The 17,552-nt window shown below is 39.9% G+C and overlaps 1 protein-coding gene across 1 annotated transcript in view; it reads left to right on the forward strand.

Annotated features, from left to right (window-relative positions):
• Positions 1–17,552, forward strand: part of LOC117819479 (vacuolar protein sorting-associated protein 13A-like) — a 33,942-nt gene that overhangs the window by 4,470 nt on the left and 11,920 nt on the right. Inside the window, 53 exon segments of the mRNA XM_034692872.1 lie at positions 73–153; positions 513–570; positions 1,032–1,159; positions 1,275–1,381; positions 1,522–1,693; positions 2,440–2,502; positions 3,215–3,347; positions 3,543–3,637; positions 3,772–3,914; positions 4,045–4,177; positions 4,179–4,247; positions 4,340–4,454; positions 4,990–5,126; positions 5,365–5,496; positions 6,556–6,684; positions 6,800–6,934; positions 7,022–7,133; positions 7,286–7,300; positions 7,303–7,379; positions 7,382–7,459; positions 7,588–7,614; positions 7,616–7,724; positions 7,727–7,744; positions 7,906–7,985; positions 8,113–8,172; positions 8,400–8,598; positions 8,725–8,790; positions 8,793–8,840; positions 9,059–9,162; positions 9,364–9,397; positions 9,400–9,476; positions 9,478–9,531; positions 9,990–10,297; positions 10,397–10,544; positions 10,778–10,949; positions 11,062–11,100; positions 11,103–11,185; positions 11,279–11,448; positions 11,578–11,834; positions 12,115–12,299; positions 12,402–12,545; positions 12,965–13,174; positions 13,323–13,466; positions 13,727–13,828; positions 13,921–14,073; positions 14,157–14,406; positions 14,673–14,833; positions 15,160–15,263; positions 15,397–15,706; positions 16,092–16,228; positions 16,393–16,687; positions 16,840–16,944; positions 17,073–17,219. Coding sequence (XP_034548763.1) covers positions 73–153; positions 513–570; positions 1,032–1,159; positions 1,275–1,381; positions 1,522–1,693; positions 2,440–2,502; positions 3,215–3,347; positions 3,543–3,637; positions 3,772–3,914; positions 4,045–4,177; positions 4,179–4,247; positions 4,340–4,454; positions 4,990–5,126; positions 5,365–5,496; positions 6,556–6,684; positions 6,800–6,934; positions 7,022–7,133; positions 7,286–7,300; positions 7,303–7,379; positions 7,382–7,459; positions 7,588–7,614; positions 7,616–7,724; positions 7,727–7,744; positions 7,906–7,985; positions 8,113–8,172; positions 8,400–8,598; positions 8,725–8,790; positions 8,793–8,840; positions 9,059–9,162; positions 9,364–9,397; positions 9,400–9,476; positions 9,478–9,531; positions 9,990–10,297; positions 10,397–10,544; positions 10,778–10,949; positions 11,062–11,100; positions 11,103–11,185; positions 11,279–11,448; positions 11,578–11,834; positions 12,115–12,299; positions 12,402–12,545; positions 12,965–13,174; positions 13,323–13,466; positions 13,727–13,828; positions 13,921–14,073; positions 14,157–14,406; positions 14,673–14,833; positions 15,160–15,263; positions 15,397–15,706; positions 16,092–16,228; positions 16,393–16,687; positions 16,840–16,944; positions 17,073–17,219 — 6,612 coding nt within the window.

Below are 17,552 nucleotides of genomic sequence, written 5' to 3' on the forward strand. Positions count from 1 at the left end.
CGGTTCTGCTCCTTCTTATCTCCGCCAACTCTTCACCACTCTAAGTCTCTTTGTTTTTTTTCCTGGTCTCAGTTGGTTCAGCTGGACAACTTGTTTGCCTACTGGAATGTCAACTCAACTCTCTTCTCCAACCACAACGCAGATGAGGCTTTGGTGAGTCACCCTCCTGTGACTGCATTGATCTTTGTTCCATCCAGCCTGGATTTCACCATGCTTTTTATTTTTTAGGCTGGTAAATGTGGGCACACCAAGCAGTGTTAAATTTGAGTCACAGTATTAAAGAGCCTTTAATTCTTTTCAAGTCTTTGCAATAATTCTTTTTTTGAATATAGGAAAAGGGTTGCTAAATTGGACAATTTGTAAGCCATTATTTCAATTTACAAAGCCTCTTTCTGGATGGGCTCTATACTGTAGGTGGAATGTCTGTAAATGTGCTTTTGTGATGCTTTGAAGGATGAATATGTTCACTGATCAGTAAACAAATGCTGTAACTCTTCCTTTATGTTTTACAGCGCTGTCTTCAGAGTAGTTTGGAAACCAACAGCTCTCTTTCTGTCAACCATGACTACAGTGAGTGTCACTGTGACAACCTTTATTTACGTTGTGATAGTGTTGGGAAATATTTTGTCTACACAACCTACAAAACTGTGCTGAAGCTTTTTTTTTTTTGGCACACATTGGCATTTGCTTTTATTTGAATATGACAGACAGACTTGCTTTGTGATGTTTGCTTTGACAATGCAGTAACTGAAAAAATGTATGAGTCACTCAGCTTGATTCACCCACACAAACATGCTTTTACAGATCTTTAGCACATTCAACAGATTTTGTTTTGAGTGTGAATTAAAACACAAGCTAAAAGATATTTGAAAGGCTAGTCCCTCCAAAGAAAAACATTGAAGAATTTTGAATTACAGGTCTGTTTCACCCATGAAAACAAAGCCACGCACAGCCTCAAAGGTTATGAAAAAACACAACTTATTTGTTGACAATTTTTTTAAAATAATCTACTCCCTGTTGCTGGTCCACAGTTTTTCGTCCCATATCCGCTGATGCTAAGCTGCGGATGAATCCCAGGTCGGATGTGGACTTCTCCTCCCCCAAAGTGGACCTAATGGTTAACCTCAGTGAGGTGGCCATTGAGCTCAATAGGCCCCAGGTTGGTGTGTGTTTTGTCTGTAAACCTGTGTTTGAAAAAGTTGCTCAGTAATAATAACCCCACTACTTCCAGTACTCTGTGTCTGTGAGTAATTGCCGACTTCCTCTCTCTCAAGTACATTAGCATCTTGGAGCTGCTGGGCTCAGTGGATATGATGTCACGCAACCTGCCATACAGGAAGTACAGGCCCATGGTCCAAGTTCACAGAAACGCTTGTATATGGTCAGAAAACAGATTTACCTTTTGTTTTGCTTTGTTTACGCCAGAATTGCATGCCATGTGACTTTTTATCTCCTTTGTGCGGGTATTCGATATTGCAAGTTTTAATGCTGACTTCACACATGAATGTTTCTATCTTGCAGGTGGAAATATGTGATCAAAGGCATCCTTGAAGTAGATGTAAAGCCTCGTCTCCACATGTGGTCATGGGAGCACATCCGCCGTCACCGGCAGATGGTAAAATGTTACAGAGAGCTCTACAAGACTAAAATCACAAGCAAGAAACCCACTGAGGATCTGCTAAAATCACTACAGGTAGGAAAACTTGCTTCCAATTTTTATCTCTTATGTGCCTTTTTTTTTTTTTTTTTTTTTAAATCTAATGTCAAATTCACATCACTTCAGGGAAAAGAGTCAAAACAACATCTTTCTAGGTTTATTGTTCAGTGTCTCAAGGAAAAATGAAGGCCTGTGATTCTTAGAAGAATCTTTCCTTTATCCCTCTACATATCAAGAATTATGACACAGTGATTTGTAATAGATAGAAATTATACCATATGCCAGTATGGTGTGGAATTATCTTGGTATTTTTGTCCTTTTTCCACAGACAGACTTTCAATTGCAGGACATACATGTTTTTGTCAGACCTGCAGTGTCTGTTTGATTGTGTCCCGTTGAAGACCTATTTGACTATAGCAGCATGATTCATTAGCTATGAAATAACTACAATGTAATATTCAAGTTGTCAATTGCAAAGATATTACATTTTCAATATCCTTTCAGTAAGATCAAATTGCTGTCTGCTGTAGTAATCACAACCCTTTTATCCAGTATCACACGGTGCAAAGGGATTGATTCAAGTGCATTTGAGATTGATAATGTCTTTCAGAGAGGCACAATCTTAAATCAAAAGCTCTTTTCCTCTGTCTGTCTTCTGCTCTGTAAGCATCATCTTTCCTGATATGAATCATAATGGATATTTAGTAAGTGATGCATCCTTACACGGCAAAAACAGGAAGCTGCTAAGAGCTCTAATCAATTTGACTTGTGATTATTCACAGGAGCCTGAGAAGACCTTGGATATATTTAACATCACGTTGGCCAGACAGCAGGCTGAGGTGGAGGTAAGCTCCCTGTCTAACCTTCTGTGCTTTGTCTACTTACTTTGCATAGTGCCTGGAGTGTAACTTTGAAAAACTCAGCACTGTAACTTATAAATGAAATAAATATATTTAATGTACACCATTCAATCATTATGTTTCAAATCAGCCAGATCATATTTCTACATGCAAACATGCTTTAACTTAAAAAAAATAGGTAAAAGTAGTGGAATGAAGAATGTCTGCTGCAACATACTACGTATTAGAAGGAGGACAAAACAGACAGTGGTAACCGCATCTTTATCAAGTGGTTGAGGTTTTGGCTTAAGTGTCATACATAAATGCTGTGTGTGGTCTCACTTTACTTTAGCCCTTTTACGTCACATCTGGTTGAAAGTTAATGCAAAATATTGACTATACTGCAAGTTGCCATACATTGTAATTTTACATCACAATTTGGCTGATATAAAACAAAATACTGCTTATCAATATTTATGGACAACCCAGTAATGTTTACTAGATTACTTTCTAGAGACAGACTACAGTGATCATGAACTTCTTTCATTGTTTGGTTTCTGAAATGAAATGAAGGTAAATAGAGAAAACATTTGAAGTCACATAAAGTCTGAGATAAAATTATACTAAAGAAACCTGCAGAGAAATAAAAAAAAAAACACATTAAAAAAATGGTACCAAGTTAGAGCTCAGAACTGTCTCCTTTTATTCACTTTCACAGGCAAGCAAAGCCGGCTTGTGTATCTACCGTCCCGGGGTGAAGATGGAGGAAGAAGAGTCCCAGGGTTGGATGAGCTGGATGTGGAACTGGGGAGGAGAGGAAGAAACACAAAAAAAAGAAGTAAAGACTGGAGGTAAGATGCAGTAAATTTAAATAAGGATATAGAAGTACAGCAACACATTTAATTAACTGATAATATGAACATGTGACAAACAGGGTTGAAGATCTCCAGTGTGTGTGTGTTTTGCAGTTTAACCTGCTAGCTAATGCTTTTCTAACACTTTTTTGTATTTGTCGTCTTTCCTCCTGTTCTGTCTCTGTGTGTCAGGTTTTGATGAGCTGTTAACCTCTGCTGAGAAATCCAAACTCTACACTGCCATTGGATACAGTGAGACAGCCGCTAATCCCAACCTGCCAAAGAACGTGAGTCACTTTTCTCAGACACCCACCTGTGAAGTATTAATACACTTCTGTTTTGCTCTTCATCCAACTTAAGTCATGTTTTTAAGATCAAAATGCAAAACATTTTCTAATACTTTGATTTTACTTCTTTGTAGTTTGAGGACATGAAGGTCAATTTCCACATGGAGAGGCTGACCGTGTCCATCAAAGACGACAAGGACAAGAATGAGATCATTAAACTGACTGTGGGGGAGCTCGTGTCCACACTCACACAGAGACCAGGGGCACAAGCTATTAAGTTTGTTCTAAATCTTTATGTTTTGGGGGTTCCTCTATTGCTATAAAAGTATTACTGGTTTATGTTTTGAATACCCTGTACCTCCGAAAATTCCTCTCACTGATATTTTCTTTCTTCTACCTCTGATTAGAATCACAGCCCGGCTCAGCTTGTTTGAAGTCACAGGCCTGGCCAGGGACCAGCCTGCACCTACGCTCCTGTCATCCCGGAAGGCAGCCACAGGAGCAGGAACACCGCTGCTTTGCTTTCTGTTTGAGACCAACCCCGCTTGACGAGAGTGCCGACCAACGGCTTCATGTGGAGTCACAGCCCTTAGAAATCATCTACGATGCTGTGAGTGGTGTCTTTCCTTGAGCATGTACAAACGTGAAGAATATACATTAAACGGGTTCATATTAACTGTATTTGTTTGTGTGATTTTGTAGATAACTGTAAACAGCATGTCACAGTTCTTCATGCCTCCTGACGACCTTCAGCTGGATGAGCTCACCAACGCAACCCTCATGAAACTGGAGCAGTTTAGAGACCGCACAGCCACAGGCCAGTGACAAAAACATGTACAGACCTGTTCTGTATATCAGCAGCTGGCTTACACTGGGCTGGGCAATGTTACATTCCCAAGTTGTGTTTTTTTTCTGGTTGTCATTTGTCTAAATGCTTATACAGAGAGAGCATGCTCAAACTGCTGAGTCATGTGGATTGTGTTGTTCCTGTTTATTTTCTTGAGGCTAATTGTTTCCTGACATTTTTGCAACACTTTCAAGTTATTTTTTGATTCATTGGTAACATTCAACATGGCCATAGAATATTAGTTATATGTCATTCTGATAATCAAGGTGGGATATTTTGAAGCCTTATGATTTTTATTTCTTTGTCCCTGAAGTGCTGCTTGAATGTTTTTTTCGTTATTGTTTATTATCCAAATTGGGGAAAAAATGAGTTACCATTATTCATGAGCAAACTATATTTTAGTCTTATGAAAGTTAAATGTATTTATTGAAAAGATAGTGTACAGTTTCTTTTTTCTGATCTGGGCTGGCTATGGCTAATAATGTATTGGCATTTTGTCTTCCAGGTCTGATGTATGTTATTGAAACACAAAAAGTTCTGGACATGAAGGTGAACCTGATGGCCTCCTATGTCATCATTCCACAGACGGGCTTTTATGACAGCACTCAAAACATTGTGCTGCTGGATCTTGGACACTTTCAGGTCAGAAAGTTTAAAGTTTATTACTTGACCCACACAGAATCATGTCTAAATCTCCAAGTAGGCTTATTAGACACAACAGTGTCTTATCGAATGACGTGTTAGTTTATCTGGGGAAAGATAGTCATAAACAAAATGACTACTGAATTAGCTCTTTGAGTAGTTTTAAAGACTCAATTAAAGGGTTTAAGCCAGATTTTAAAAATGAATGTTACAAAAAAATGTTGTGTTATTTTTTCAGATGTCCAGTCAAAGCAAGAAAAATCTGCCCCAGCTGTCAGTGGGTTCCAGCAACATTGAAGACATCATGTCCAGAGCATATGACACCTTTGACATACAACTAAGCAGCCTGCCGTTTCTTTACAGCAAACAGGTACATACAGAGGGTGTGCTTCTTGTCACAAGTCAAAAGGTCTTTACTTTGACGCTGTCCCAATCATTTAATTAAAATCAATCCATGTGTGATTTCACAGTGAACATACATTTTTAGATATTGTTAAAAAAAATTACTGTTGCAACAACAATCTGTTAAGTGAGAACTATGTCAAGTAAATCCCTGTTTAAGGGATAGTTTTTTTTTTTAAGTGGGGTTGTGTGAGGTTCCCTATCAATTGTAAGTGTATTAGCCACAAGGGATTACAGTCAGCTCTGCCCCTTTGTTGAGAACCTGAACAGATGCTAGGCTATTAACAGCTACAGACGGACCCAGCTCTACAATGTAGTTTAGCTCTTAGTTAATCTCTCTCTCAAGCTTTTACCGCTTTGCTTAACTTCTAAAGCTTTCCAAGTTTATTTATTTATTTATTTATGTATTTATTTATTTATTTATTTATTTATTTATTTATTTATTTATTTATTTATTATCTAGTTCAACTTTTAGTCACTTTTATTCTATTTTATTCATTTATTTATGTATTTATGTATTTATTTATTTTAAGTATAGCATCTTATTTTCTTTAATGGTTTAATATTTTAGTGTTTTATTATCTTAGAAATTATTTTATTTTGGTGATTTTAATTTCCTGTGTTGAGCTTTAACATCTTATTTTACCTCCAGTGTTCCTCATTAAGATTTCATGAGAGCATTGTCTTCAGTTCGTTCAGCAACGTCTTTTTTCTTTTATTTATTATTTTATTTGTATGTTTTATTACTATTGTTGCATATATGTGGTTCTTAACTTAGGAATTGGTGGTGGATTTGGGTCAGGGCTTGGGGGGGATCTGTTTCTTAATTTATTCTATTTTAGGTTTGTTTCATATACAGCACTTTGTGTTACAATGTGCATTTTATGAAAAGCACTTTATATCTAAAGTCTGATAGATTGATAACAATGTTGTTTTTTAATAAAATATTAGACACAAACATCAACTTTTATGTGTGTGTCGTGTATGAGATGTATAAAGAAATGTTAAACTTTCTCTCGGGTGATAGATGGCGACTGGGAAACCGGCCCGTAAGCAGAAGCGATCACCACTTCACATCCTGGAGCCAGTAGATCTCAAAGTTGTTTTTTAGCAGGTGCGATGGTTATAAAAGAATTCCCGCATGGCAAAAGTAAGTGTTTTGACGTTTTTTTTCCAATACATCCAATTACATATAAAATCTATTGGATGAGGATCAAAATGCAAAAACGTTATACATTTATGTGAAACACCTTTGTGTTTGCAGATACAAGATGTCTGGAGAGCTTCCTCTACTGTCTCTTCGCATTTCTGATGTCAAACTTCGAAGTGTTCTCGAGCTGCTAGAAAGTATCCCGCTGCCTGAGAGCCGACCTGCACACAGCACTGCTCCGTCCAACAATCAAAAGGTAACAACAGTCAAAGTTAATGAGTTAAATATACTTTAAAACTCTGTTGTCTGTGCTGCTTATGATTTGGTGTTCTCTTCCCCTCAGCCAAGGCAGTCGTTCACCCCTCAGCTCACACCCAGGAGACCTCTGAACTTGGCAGACCAGCGTTCCTCTCTCATTTTCGAGTCATGTGAGACCCTCAGCATCACCTCACTGGGTGAGAGACACTGCACATCTAATATCTCCCTGCTCTGCACCCCTAATAAGCCAGTCACACATACGCAGTCGTTCAAAAACGTACCACTGTGTAGTTGTACCTACAGTATAACCAGATGAGTCACTGTTTGGTTTGTTTCTGTTACCTGTCAGGGTCAGAGGAAGATTTGTCTACGATGCTCCCAGCTCTCCCATCGGTGATCAGCAATTCTTCCCAGATAATCCTATGCCCCTGCGCTACGCAGACTACACAAAAGAGGTCGTCTGTTGAAGGACGACGTTAAGAAAAACATGACTGACCTCATCTTGAATTTTGAAATTAGTGAGGTACAGAGAGATTAAGTTTAACTACAGCGTCTGTGATGTCTCGTTCAATCCCTCTTCATCTCTCTGTTATGCTCATCTTGCTTTCTTTGTCTCTCATGTTCTCCTTCTCTGTGCTTCTTTGTGTCTAGTTTTCTGTTCAGTTGTGTCGTCTGTTGAGGGTCAGGAGGAGTCCCAGTGCTGCACCTGGACATCGAGGGTCTGGGGACTGAATTGAAATTACGCACCTTTGACATGACATCTAACACCTACCTACGAGAGATCTGCCTCAGTGCCCTGAATACATGGGTCATTAGATGATTCTTTCAGGACCACTTTTTCTTTTTCATTATGTGTTTTCATGGACCAGGATTAATCGATTATCAAATTTTAATCAGCATGTATGAATCAAAGTCAGAGTAATCTTAGCTGCCATTCTAACATGTCAGGTTTTATTCTTACTTCTTTAGATTCTGAAGAGAAGCAGGTTCAGCTTATCACCACTCTAGACAACAGGAGGTTGACTTGCTCACCCCTTGAGTATATTAAGGTATGTGTGATGAATTTAAAAAGACATGTTTGGTATCCATTCGTTTCAAGTAGATCAGCAAGTTGTTTGTGTCTTGAAGTATCTTTTTCCAAGTGGCCTCCTCACTAAGGATTGTGTTTCTTTTCAGGCTGATAAAAATGGCCCTGAATTCAAGACCCAGCACAACAATACAGAGCAGCTCATCAAGGTGAGAAAAATGCAGATGTTCTTACTCATGTTGTTTCAAAAGTTATGAAAATGTATGGTACATTTATGCAGATTTCACTATTAATGATGGAAAATAATTCAAGCAACATAATTAAAAACTGAACTTACAAGTTGTAGTCATGTAAAATCAAGACCATAAAGAAGCATAGCAAGAATCCATGTATTGTCTACTTCTCTACTAACTTTTAAAATTTTATTCCCCATCAGGTGACCTTTTCATCCCTGGATGTCCATCTCCATACAGAGGCTCTACTTAACACCATGAACTTCCTCAGCAACCTCCTTCCTCCCTCTACTAAGAAGGAGGGAGGGCCGGAAGAGCTCCCCACCATTCCTGAGGAGGAAGAGGCAGAGCCAGAGAGGGAGGAGGAGAAGAAGGGGGAGGCAGCTATTACCAAGAAAAAAAAGTAATTACTCTCAATACTTCCTGAGTTTCAATACATTTCACTTTTCAAAGCCTTCATTCTTTCGTGGCTGTGTTTACGATACATCTTTAATCTCTCACCTTTTTTATGTCACTTTACTTCCACAGGTACAAAGGTTAAAAAGTTTGCAGATGTGGTGAATCTGCACATCAGAGCTGATCTCCGCTGTCTGAAAGTTTCATCCGAGGACAGAAGGCCAGGATCTCTGAGATTAGTATTGAAGGTATACGAGAGTTGTGACATCTCTTGTTTGATACAAAATGTCTTTGTGGATTTGCTTGTGTGTTGTTGCTACTTCAACTGTCATAACAGTGTTAACCATGCATCATCACTTCCACCTGAAACATCCGGTTAAATAAAGTTACTTAATTTTGTCTGTCGTATGATGCAACCTGTCCTGTTTGCTCTTCTACCTACTATCTCACTTTCTCAACAATCAAGGTCTGGTTTCTGAAGTTCTGATGAGGAAGAAGGACATGGAAGTTCTGGCCAACCTGAAAAACATTGTGATCCTCGACTGTGACAAAGATGCATTTTATAAGAAGGTAAAATGAGCTCTCTTCAAGACTATACTAATATGTTGCATGATATCTGTATTATTACTACTGCCATGCATTCATCAGGGTTGACCACTTGGCATTATTCACTATGAATAAAAGTAGCAACGGACTGAAGATCTGGATTTAATTTAATCCTTTATTCTCTTTATTTCATATGTGTTGTCTTATGTCTCACTTTCTTCGTAGGCTGTGTCTATAGCAGATAAGGAAGTGTTTGCCTTCCGATGGTCAACTACACAGATGCAACAGAGGGAGATGCCTATCTGGACATGTCCAAAGTTGACACATCTGTCACTCTGGACTGTGGGATGCATCCAGTTTGTCTTCCTTAACAAGTTTGTCTCCTCAATACTGGTGAGAATCAAACATCCCTGTCACACTCTGAAGCTGGTCCTCCCCTACATGAACTCCAGACATTTCTAGATAATGTCAGGATTTTCAGGCCCTGATACTTTCTGCATTTTATTTCTCACATGCACCTCTCCTTGGTAATGTTGGGACATTTTTCAGTGTGGGGTGCATGTGTGAAAGGAACACAAGAGCTGTTCTTTCCAAGAGCCGACAAATTAAACATTTCCTGTGTAAGGTCATAATGGAAGAAGATCTGTTTTTAGAATAGGTTAAAGTTTTGTAAACCAGAATTTGATGTCAAGTACTTCCTAACTCACTTTTCTTAGAATCAAACTTCAATGCCTTTTGTTGACATCTTTCCGGTACTCCCATCCAAACTACTATTCACATCTAGCTGTCCTGTATTAATGTTATGATATGCTAAATTAATGGTAATGGTTTCCATCCTGTCCTCCTGCCAGGCGTTCATCAATAACTTTCAGGAGGCCAAAGAGGCCCTGGCTGAGGTGACGGTCCAGGCTGCAGAAAAGGCTGCATCAGGTGTAAAGGAGCTGGCAGAGCGGAGCACTCGGATTGCTCTGAATGTCCACTTTAATGCACCCGTCATCTTCCTGCCCCAATCTTCCACTTCCTCCAATGTCATCGTTGCTGACCTCGGCCTGCTGTCAGTCAAAAACTGTTTTGCCAAGCAGCCGTGTAAAAGCAGTGCCAAGATCCCACCTGTTGTGGATAAAATGGCTGTGAAACTGACAGACCTCAAGATGTACAGGTCAGAAATACGCTTCACCTGCTGCTTTTTTTGCAAATTAATTCAAAATAACAGTGATCACAACTTCTCTCTTCTCCTGTTTATTGTTGCTGCTTTCAGGACCACATATATAGATGAAGGTTTTCAAGGAGAGACCCAGGTGTTGAAGCCGGTCAGTCTGGACCTGGAAATCCAGAGAAATCTTTCATCCAACTGGTACCACAGCATCCCTGACATAGAGATCACTGCACATCTCAAACCAATGAGTGTAAGTTCAGTTGTATGGGAGCATGAGAATGAGTTCTTTACATCACATGTAGTGCGTTCATGTCTTTTTCTCCATTCTGCATTTGCTTTAAGTTTGATGAATGACTTAAATTGTATTGGAGTAATACTCGAACACCAAAAGTAGCCCTTTTATTTTATTCTTTCATCTTTTTTTTTAATCTCAAAAACTGCCCAAAGTATAACTTTCTAAAATCCTGTGTTGATTCCTAACAGCTGATCCTCAGCCAGGATGACATGACGGTGGTCCTAAGGACTCTGAGTGAAAATCTGTCTGAAAAGTCTGACGCTCTTCCAGCTCCCCCTCCTGTGCCCTCAATTGACCACTCCTCTGACTCTGTGTCTAACAAAGAGTCTCAGGGCTCTGGAACCACAGGACCAGCCAGCAGTAAGGAAGGAGCTTTGGTTATGTTTGATGTGGTCTAGTTTGTATAGAGTGTGTAAAAGTTTAACTTAAGCACAGCGATACATGTTTATTTTGTGGTAATATCACTCTGTAGGTAACACAGTAGTGATATCTGCTGTTGTGGAGACTCAGAAAACAGCAAGCTGAAGAGCACGCTCAAATTGGATTTCAAGTTTGACTCAATGACAGTGGTCCTGTTCAGCCCCAATGGGAATGTGGTAATGCATAAACACTGTTTTATAAACATATAAATGTTGCCTAATTTCAATACTTGCATATCTAACATGGTCGATGTAAACTTCTCTGTTTAGATGCAGCTGTTGGATTCACATGATGAGCAGCTGAAGTTGGCAGAGTTCACTCTGGGCACCATCTCTACCTCCGTCCACATGTTCTCTGATGGTTCAATGAAGGCCTCAGTGCGACTAGCTGCCTGTCTTCTCGATGACAAGAGACCCAGGATCAAGATGGTCACTCCAAGGTACTGAGGGCCCACATAGACACGTGTTCATCAGATAGAGATAGAGATACTCAGCTCCTCCTAAAATGTATATTTAAACCAAGACATTTACAGATATATTAACATTACATTCACCTACTTTTTCTCTAGGATGATGGCATTGCGTCCTGGTGCAGAGCAAAACAAAATGGTGGAGGTGAACTACCATCAGGGCCGGGATGGCACCACTTTGGACACAGTGGTGCAGGATGTGTATCTGTGTGCTAGCATGGAGTTCCTGCTCACGGTGGCAGATATCTTCCTCAAGGCCACCCAGCAGGGATTTGCTCAAGTGCCACAAGCTAAGAACAATACTGGAGCATCAGAGAAAAAGAACATTAACTCCTCTGCGACATCTAAAGAGTCCTGTGAGTTTACCATATCAGTATTAATATCATAAGGGTGGTGAAAATATGTCACCATTTATTAGATTAACATTCGATGCAACAAGATCTTTTATAAAACATTGCTCTTGTGAAAAGTATTCTCTTATCCTTTTTCTTTTGTGTCTGTGTTAACACAATGGGGTGCATTTAGTAATACGAGTCTAAAATGTAATTGAGTTAAAGATCAGTTAAAATGATATGCCATTCACACCTCACTGTCTTAAGGTCTAAATCGATGTTTCACTATGTTCCTCATTCACAGCTGCAGCTCCTGCTGTGGTATCAAAGACCGAGATGAACGTTGTGGTGCGTAATCCAGAGATCGTGTTTGTGGCTGACCTAACACGTGCTGACGCCCCCGCTCTGGTGATGACCACCGAGTGTGAGCTGGTGATGAAAAGCGATGCAGAGGGATCACAGATGAGTGCTGCCATCAAAGACCTCAAGGTATATATATATATATGTCTTTATAATGTAAAACGGCAGAAGATATTAATTTGAAGAATTGACCAATGCAATAAGTCTGTTTTGGTTATGATGATTATGTAGGTAGTGGCGTGTCCCTTCTTGAGAGAGAAGAGGAAAAACAATGTGACGACAGTGCTGCAGCCGTGTCAGGTGTTCTTTCAGAGTTCACAAACTCCAACGTCCCCTCAAGCTATGGAGGTCTCCATCAATGCTCTCACCCTGAAGGTAACTCTTTGATTATTATTACACATTCTGAGTCAAGACATTAGATGAAGAAGTAATTTAAAGGAGTAGGCTGTTCAGTCTACAAATGGAAGATCATTATTGTCACATTAAAAGTTATAATTATATATATTTACATTTTTGAAGCGACTGTTCCCTAAAAGGATCAATCTGTCTCTATTTTATTTAACTGCGTGATATGTAAGGCAAATGTTGTTTCTGAGTGAGCTGGTAGTTGTTACAGCTAGGCATCATGAAAACATCTAAGGTATGAGTGAAGGTTTATTCCAGCTTCCTTTGGTGGAATTTTTGCATAATCTAAAAGCCAGTGATAAGGTTCACTGTCTGTATGATTAGGCATTGGAATTCAGTTTTTATTACTATAAACTGGTGTAAATGGTGTTATATCTCTTTCTGTCTAGGTGTCTCCAATCATCATCAACACAGTAATCACCATCCAGTCAGCACTGACACCCACACCAGAGACCCCTGAGGAGCTGGAGAGTCCTGTTCCTGTAGACTTGTGGGAGAAAAGAGGCTGGAAGGAGCTCAAACTCTGGTTCTTGGACGAGGAGGGGGATGAGGACACAGCATCACTGGTCCCACTGATTCCACAAGGAGAGTCATTACAGGTGCTTAGCTGCATTGTGACTTAGAAAACAATACTATATGGCTGAAATAATACAGTCAGTTATGCTTGTTTTGCAGTTCTTATTTGCAAACTTGCACTTTTGTGCTGAGATTTTTTTGTGTCATTCTGCTGGCTATCTGTTCCTGCAGTTGAGCATCAAGTCAATATGTCTGACTCTGGAGGCTGGAGTCGGACACCGCACTATCCCTATGCTTCTGGCCAAGTCCTCTTTCCATGGAGACGTCACAAACTGGTCAACACTCATCAACTTACACAGCGAGCTCAACCTGGAGGTAACACACATGACTACTTAATTTCCCAACCTTTATCCTACAAACTGATATTAATTAGAAGATTAACTCATACTGTGGAAAAGCCTTATTCCAAGTTGTTTGGTTGGTTCAGATATGAGACCATCACATCTTTTTTAAATATGATTGAAAATGATATGATTTGCTTTTGTACGTCGTGGTAGCCTGTTAAACATGTGTATTTATTCCAGCTTTTTTTACTGCAGTTCTTATCAGTCGTTTTGTATGTTTTTTATGTCCAGGTTCACTATTACAATGAGATGATGGGAGTGTGGGAACCACTGCTGGAGCCATTAGAAGATGAGACAAGAGACGGTTTCAGACCATGGAGACTGGATCTAAAGGTACTAATCTATATGCATACACACACGGACATACTTATTTACTGACACATGCACACACAGTGCTTCAATGTTTTTTACTTTCCTCTAACCAGATGAAGAAGAAGCCGGTGAAATCCTCTACATTGGCAGATGAGGTTGATTACAATGTCCCTGACTACAAGACGGTCATTGTCATCAGCAGTCAAGACCAGCTCAACATCACCCTCTCTAAATGTGGACTGGCTATGCTGAGCAACCTGGGCACGGTGCGAGGAGTGCTGAAATCATTTTTAAGAGGAAGTCTTTGGACATGCAGTCGTCCATAATGTTTGTTTTTCACCTTCCACAGGCGTTTGCTGAGGCTGCCAAACAGACGGCTGACTCCTTCCAGAAAGATGAAGCTCCGTTTATTGTGAAAAACCGTCTGGGCCTGCCGGTGGCTGTCCGCCACAGTGACATGTTTTCTCCCATTGGCACACAAAGCACCAACAGCATTGTGGAGCTTCAGGATGGGGAAACTCTTGGCATGGATTATTCAGCCACAACAGACTCTGACCAGTTTTCAGCTATGATCTCCTTGAGTGGGAGAGACTACTACAGCCATAAGTATTACCATATATACACAATTATGCTGTGTGCACATGCAAAAAACATCCCTAACCATATGTCTCAAACCAGTATGTTGATATTATTTAATTAATTTAGTATCTAGATGTTACTGTCTATTTTATTTCTGTGAAAGATCTGCAAGGGTTTCAGCCATTCCTTTCCACACAACTGCATAACAATTTACAGATATGTCATAGTAAAAATATCTACAAGTCAGTCCCATATGACCTCCTCTGATATCCTCTTCTCTGTGCAGCTCCGGATGGCCACACCTCAGCCAGTGTGATCCCCCTGATCAAGGTGGGCAGGGGAATGTACAGTGTGATGCACAAAGAGTCGGGGGTCACTCGTTTCCTCGTCTGTCAGATTTACTCTGTGGAGGGCAGCAAGTACATCAAGATCCGCTCACCTTTCCAGGTATTTAACTGATAAACTTGGAAATGTTATTTTATGTTGTTTTAATGATACACTTTAATTTACTCTGCCCTTATATAGATTTCCTACTAGATTAATTGTTTACATTATCCTTTAAGCTAATTGAATATGTATTAAAGTCAGTTAGCTAAGTTGTTAATTTGATAGTCCCCTTAGTGTAAACAGATTATACCAAAACAAGCCAAATGTTTGAAACATAAAGTGATAAGCATTAGTCCAAATAAATATGAAATAAAAAACAGATTTCGGTTAAATACAAAAGAAAAGTCCTCTGTTACTTTAGTTTATCTTTGTTTCTTTTTCTACAGATCATCAATCATTTCTCAATCCCATTCAAAGTGTTTGAAGGATCAACATATCTTGGTACAGCTCTCCCCACTGAAGAGTTCTGTGTTCCTCTGGACTCATATAGGTGAAAGCAAACACACAAAAAAAAAACTGATCTTCACCCACAGTCTTTTTTTCTGTTTTCACTGAACCACTCTGTGGTCTTGTGCAAACACAAACATAGTACGTAAACACATTTACTCTGCTGCCCCCCTTAGGTCTGAGCTGAGCATTCAGCCAATAACGGAGGACGATGCTGAAATTAAGGACGAGTTTGAAAGCTCCGAGGGCTTCAGTTACGAAGACTTCAGCAACCAGCTGCCTGAGACACGTCTCCAGCAGACTTGCCGCCGCCGCGGAGATCAGGGGGGTGTCATGGTCGTCAACATTGTGCCAGTGAAAGATGCTGTGACATTCAAGCACACTGGAGGTGCTGGGGAAAACTTTGATGTGCCCTTCGTGCTTCACCTGTGGCCTTCCATCCTGCTCCGAAACCTGCTGCCTTACCCCATCTCGTACAAACTGAAGGTAGGATGGGTCTGCTAATTATGATTTAGGTATTACTTTTTTTCTCACCTTGGATTTTCATGGGATTACAGTAGGGACCTAACTTACCCAATAACTTGTAGAGACAACTAGGACATAAAGTCTAATGCAAGAAATAACCACGTTTGTTACAGCATCTGCGGTACATTAGCTTTTTGTTTGTTTTCTGAGTTGTATTTTAAATCCACGTCTTCTTAAGATATTTCATCAAGATATTGGTATTTCAACATGAATGAGCATTTAAAGAAAAACTGTTAACGCGACATAGAAATGTCTAAGAATGAATCCTCACCAACAGTCTAACTCAGAACTCATACCCCACGTTCACTGTTATACTCAGTGCCCCTCTCTGTTTTCTCATCAACAGGACAGTGGAGTCTCTGCCCCTGAGGCCACTCTGGACCCTGGCCACTCTGCCCATCTTCACACTGCAGTTATCAACCAGTCAAATCTAGATCTCTGCCTGCTGAACTACCTGGCTCAGGACTGGTCTGCTCAGTACAGGTGTGACTTATATTCATGTCTTTCCCTTCATTTGTATATCCTTGTTTGTTTTTATTTATTTTGGGTACATCGGTCATAACTGATGAAATAAATAATAAAGCACAAACATAAATTCATGTCCTTCTGCAAGAATACTTATCAGAATAAACAATCTCCTCATGCAGTCTCCACAGCGACCAGGAGGAGATCACCTTCATAGTTTTCCAGTCTTTAAGAGAGAGCGATGAAGACGATGGTGAAGGGGCAGAGAGGAAGAGGGCGGAGTTGGATATAGCAGTGCATGTTAAATATGACCAGGGACAAACAGTGATTGCTATCCATTCACCGTACTGGATGGTGAACAAGACAGGCAGGCTGCTGCAGTACAAGGCTGACGACATCCATCGAAAACACCCCTTGGACTACGACATGCCGCTGCTCTTTTCCTTCAAGCCCCGATACTTCCTGAAAAACAACAAGGTAAGAATGTCTCAGTTAGTTGAAATAATAATTGTATGAGTTTATTGATGCTTTTCTATATGTGTGAGGGCACGAGTATTTCGGCTTGTTTTCATTTTTATAGCAAACAAAAGAAACTTTATAAATGTAATGTTATTCTTCTCACCAATCAGGTCCGTCTCATGATCTCAGACAGCGAGCTCTCTGATGATTTCTCCCTGGACACAGTGGGTAGTCACGGAGATGTCACATGTAAAGGCCGGTACAAAGATTATCTGGTAAGATTTTCACATTCAGATTTACTGTTAAACATTTAAAAGAGTTTTATGTGTAAGAAAAGCAGGTGTTGTTACTGTGCAAAGCCACTATCAACGTCTGTGTTTGTGTGGGGTTTGTCTGATCTCAGGTTGGTGTGAAGATCGATGCGAGCAGCTTCAGTCTAACTCGCATGGTGAGCTTTGTGCCGTTTTACATGCTGGTCAACAGAACAAAGCACAGCGTCTTCATCTGTGAGGAGGGGCAGGACAACTGGACCGAGGCTGAGCCAGAGCAGGTGAGAGTCAAACCAGCAACAGCTTTCATCAGATTTACATTGCACTTGCATGTATAAGGTAGTCCCCATCATTGCAACAACAAGTGAATACCACACAGTAGGTTCACGTGACAGTTTTGACTTTCATGTGCAACCATATTTTGTGTTATTGATTCCTCTGAAGTTACACATTTTATCTGTGTTTAAACCTGAGGTCCAGATCAGTGTGGTATGTTACTTAGAATAGGTATACAGTTGAAAGGTGAACAGATGAATGGGCGGATTTTTCAGACTCGATGCCTCAAAATTAAGCCAGAACATGAAAAATAGAACTTAAGTTGTGAAATCATCTCT

The sequence above is a fragment of the Notolabrus celidotus genome, chromosome 9, assembly GCF_009762535.1.
Source record: "Notolabrus celidotus isolate fNotCel1 chromosome 9, fNotCel1.pri, whole genome shotgun sequence".
NCBI lineage: Eukaryota > Metazoa > Chordata > Actinopteri > Labriformes > Labridae > Notolabrus > Notolabrus celidotus.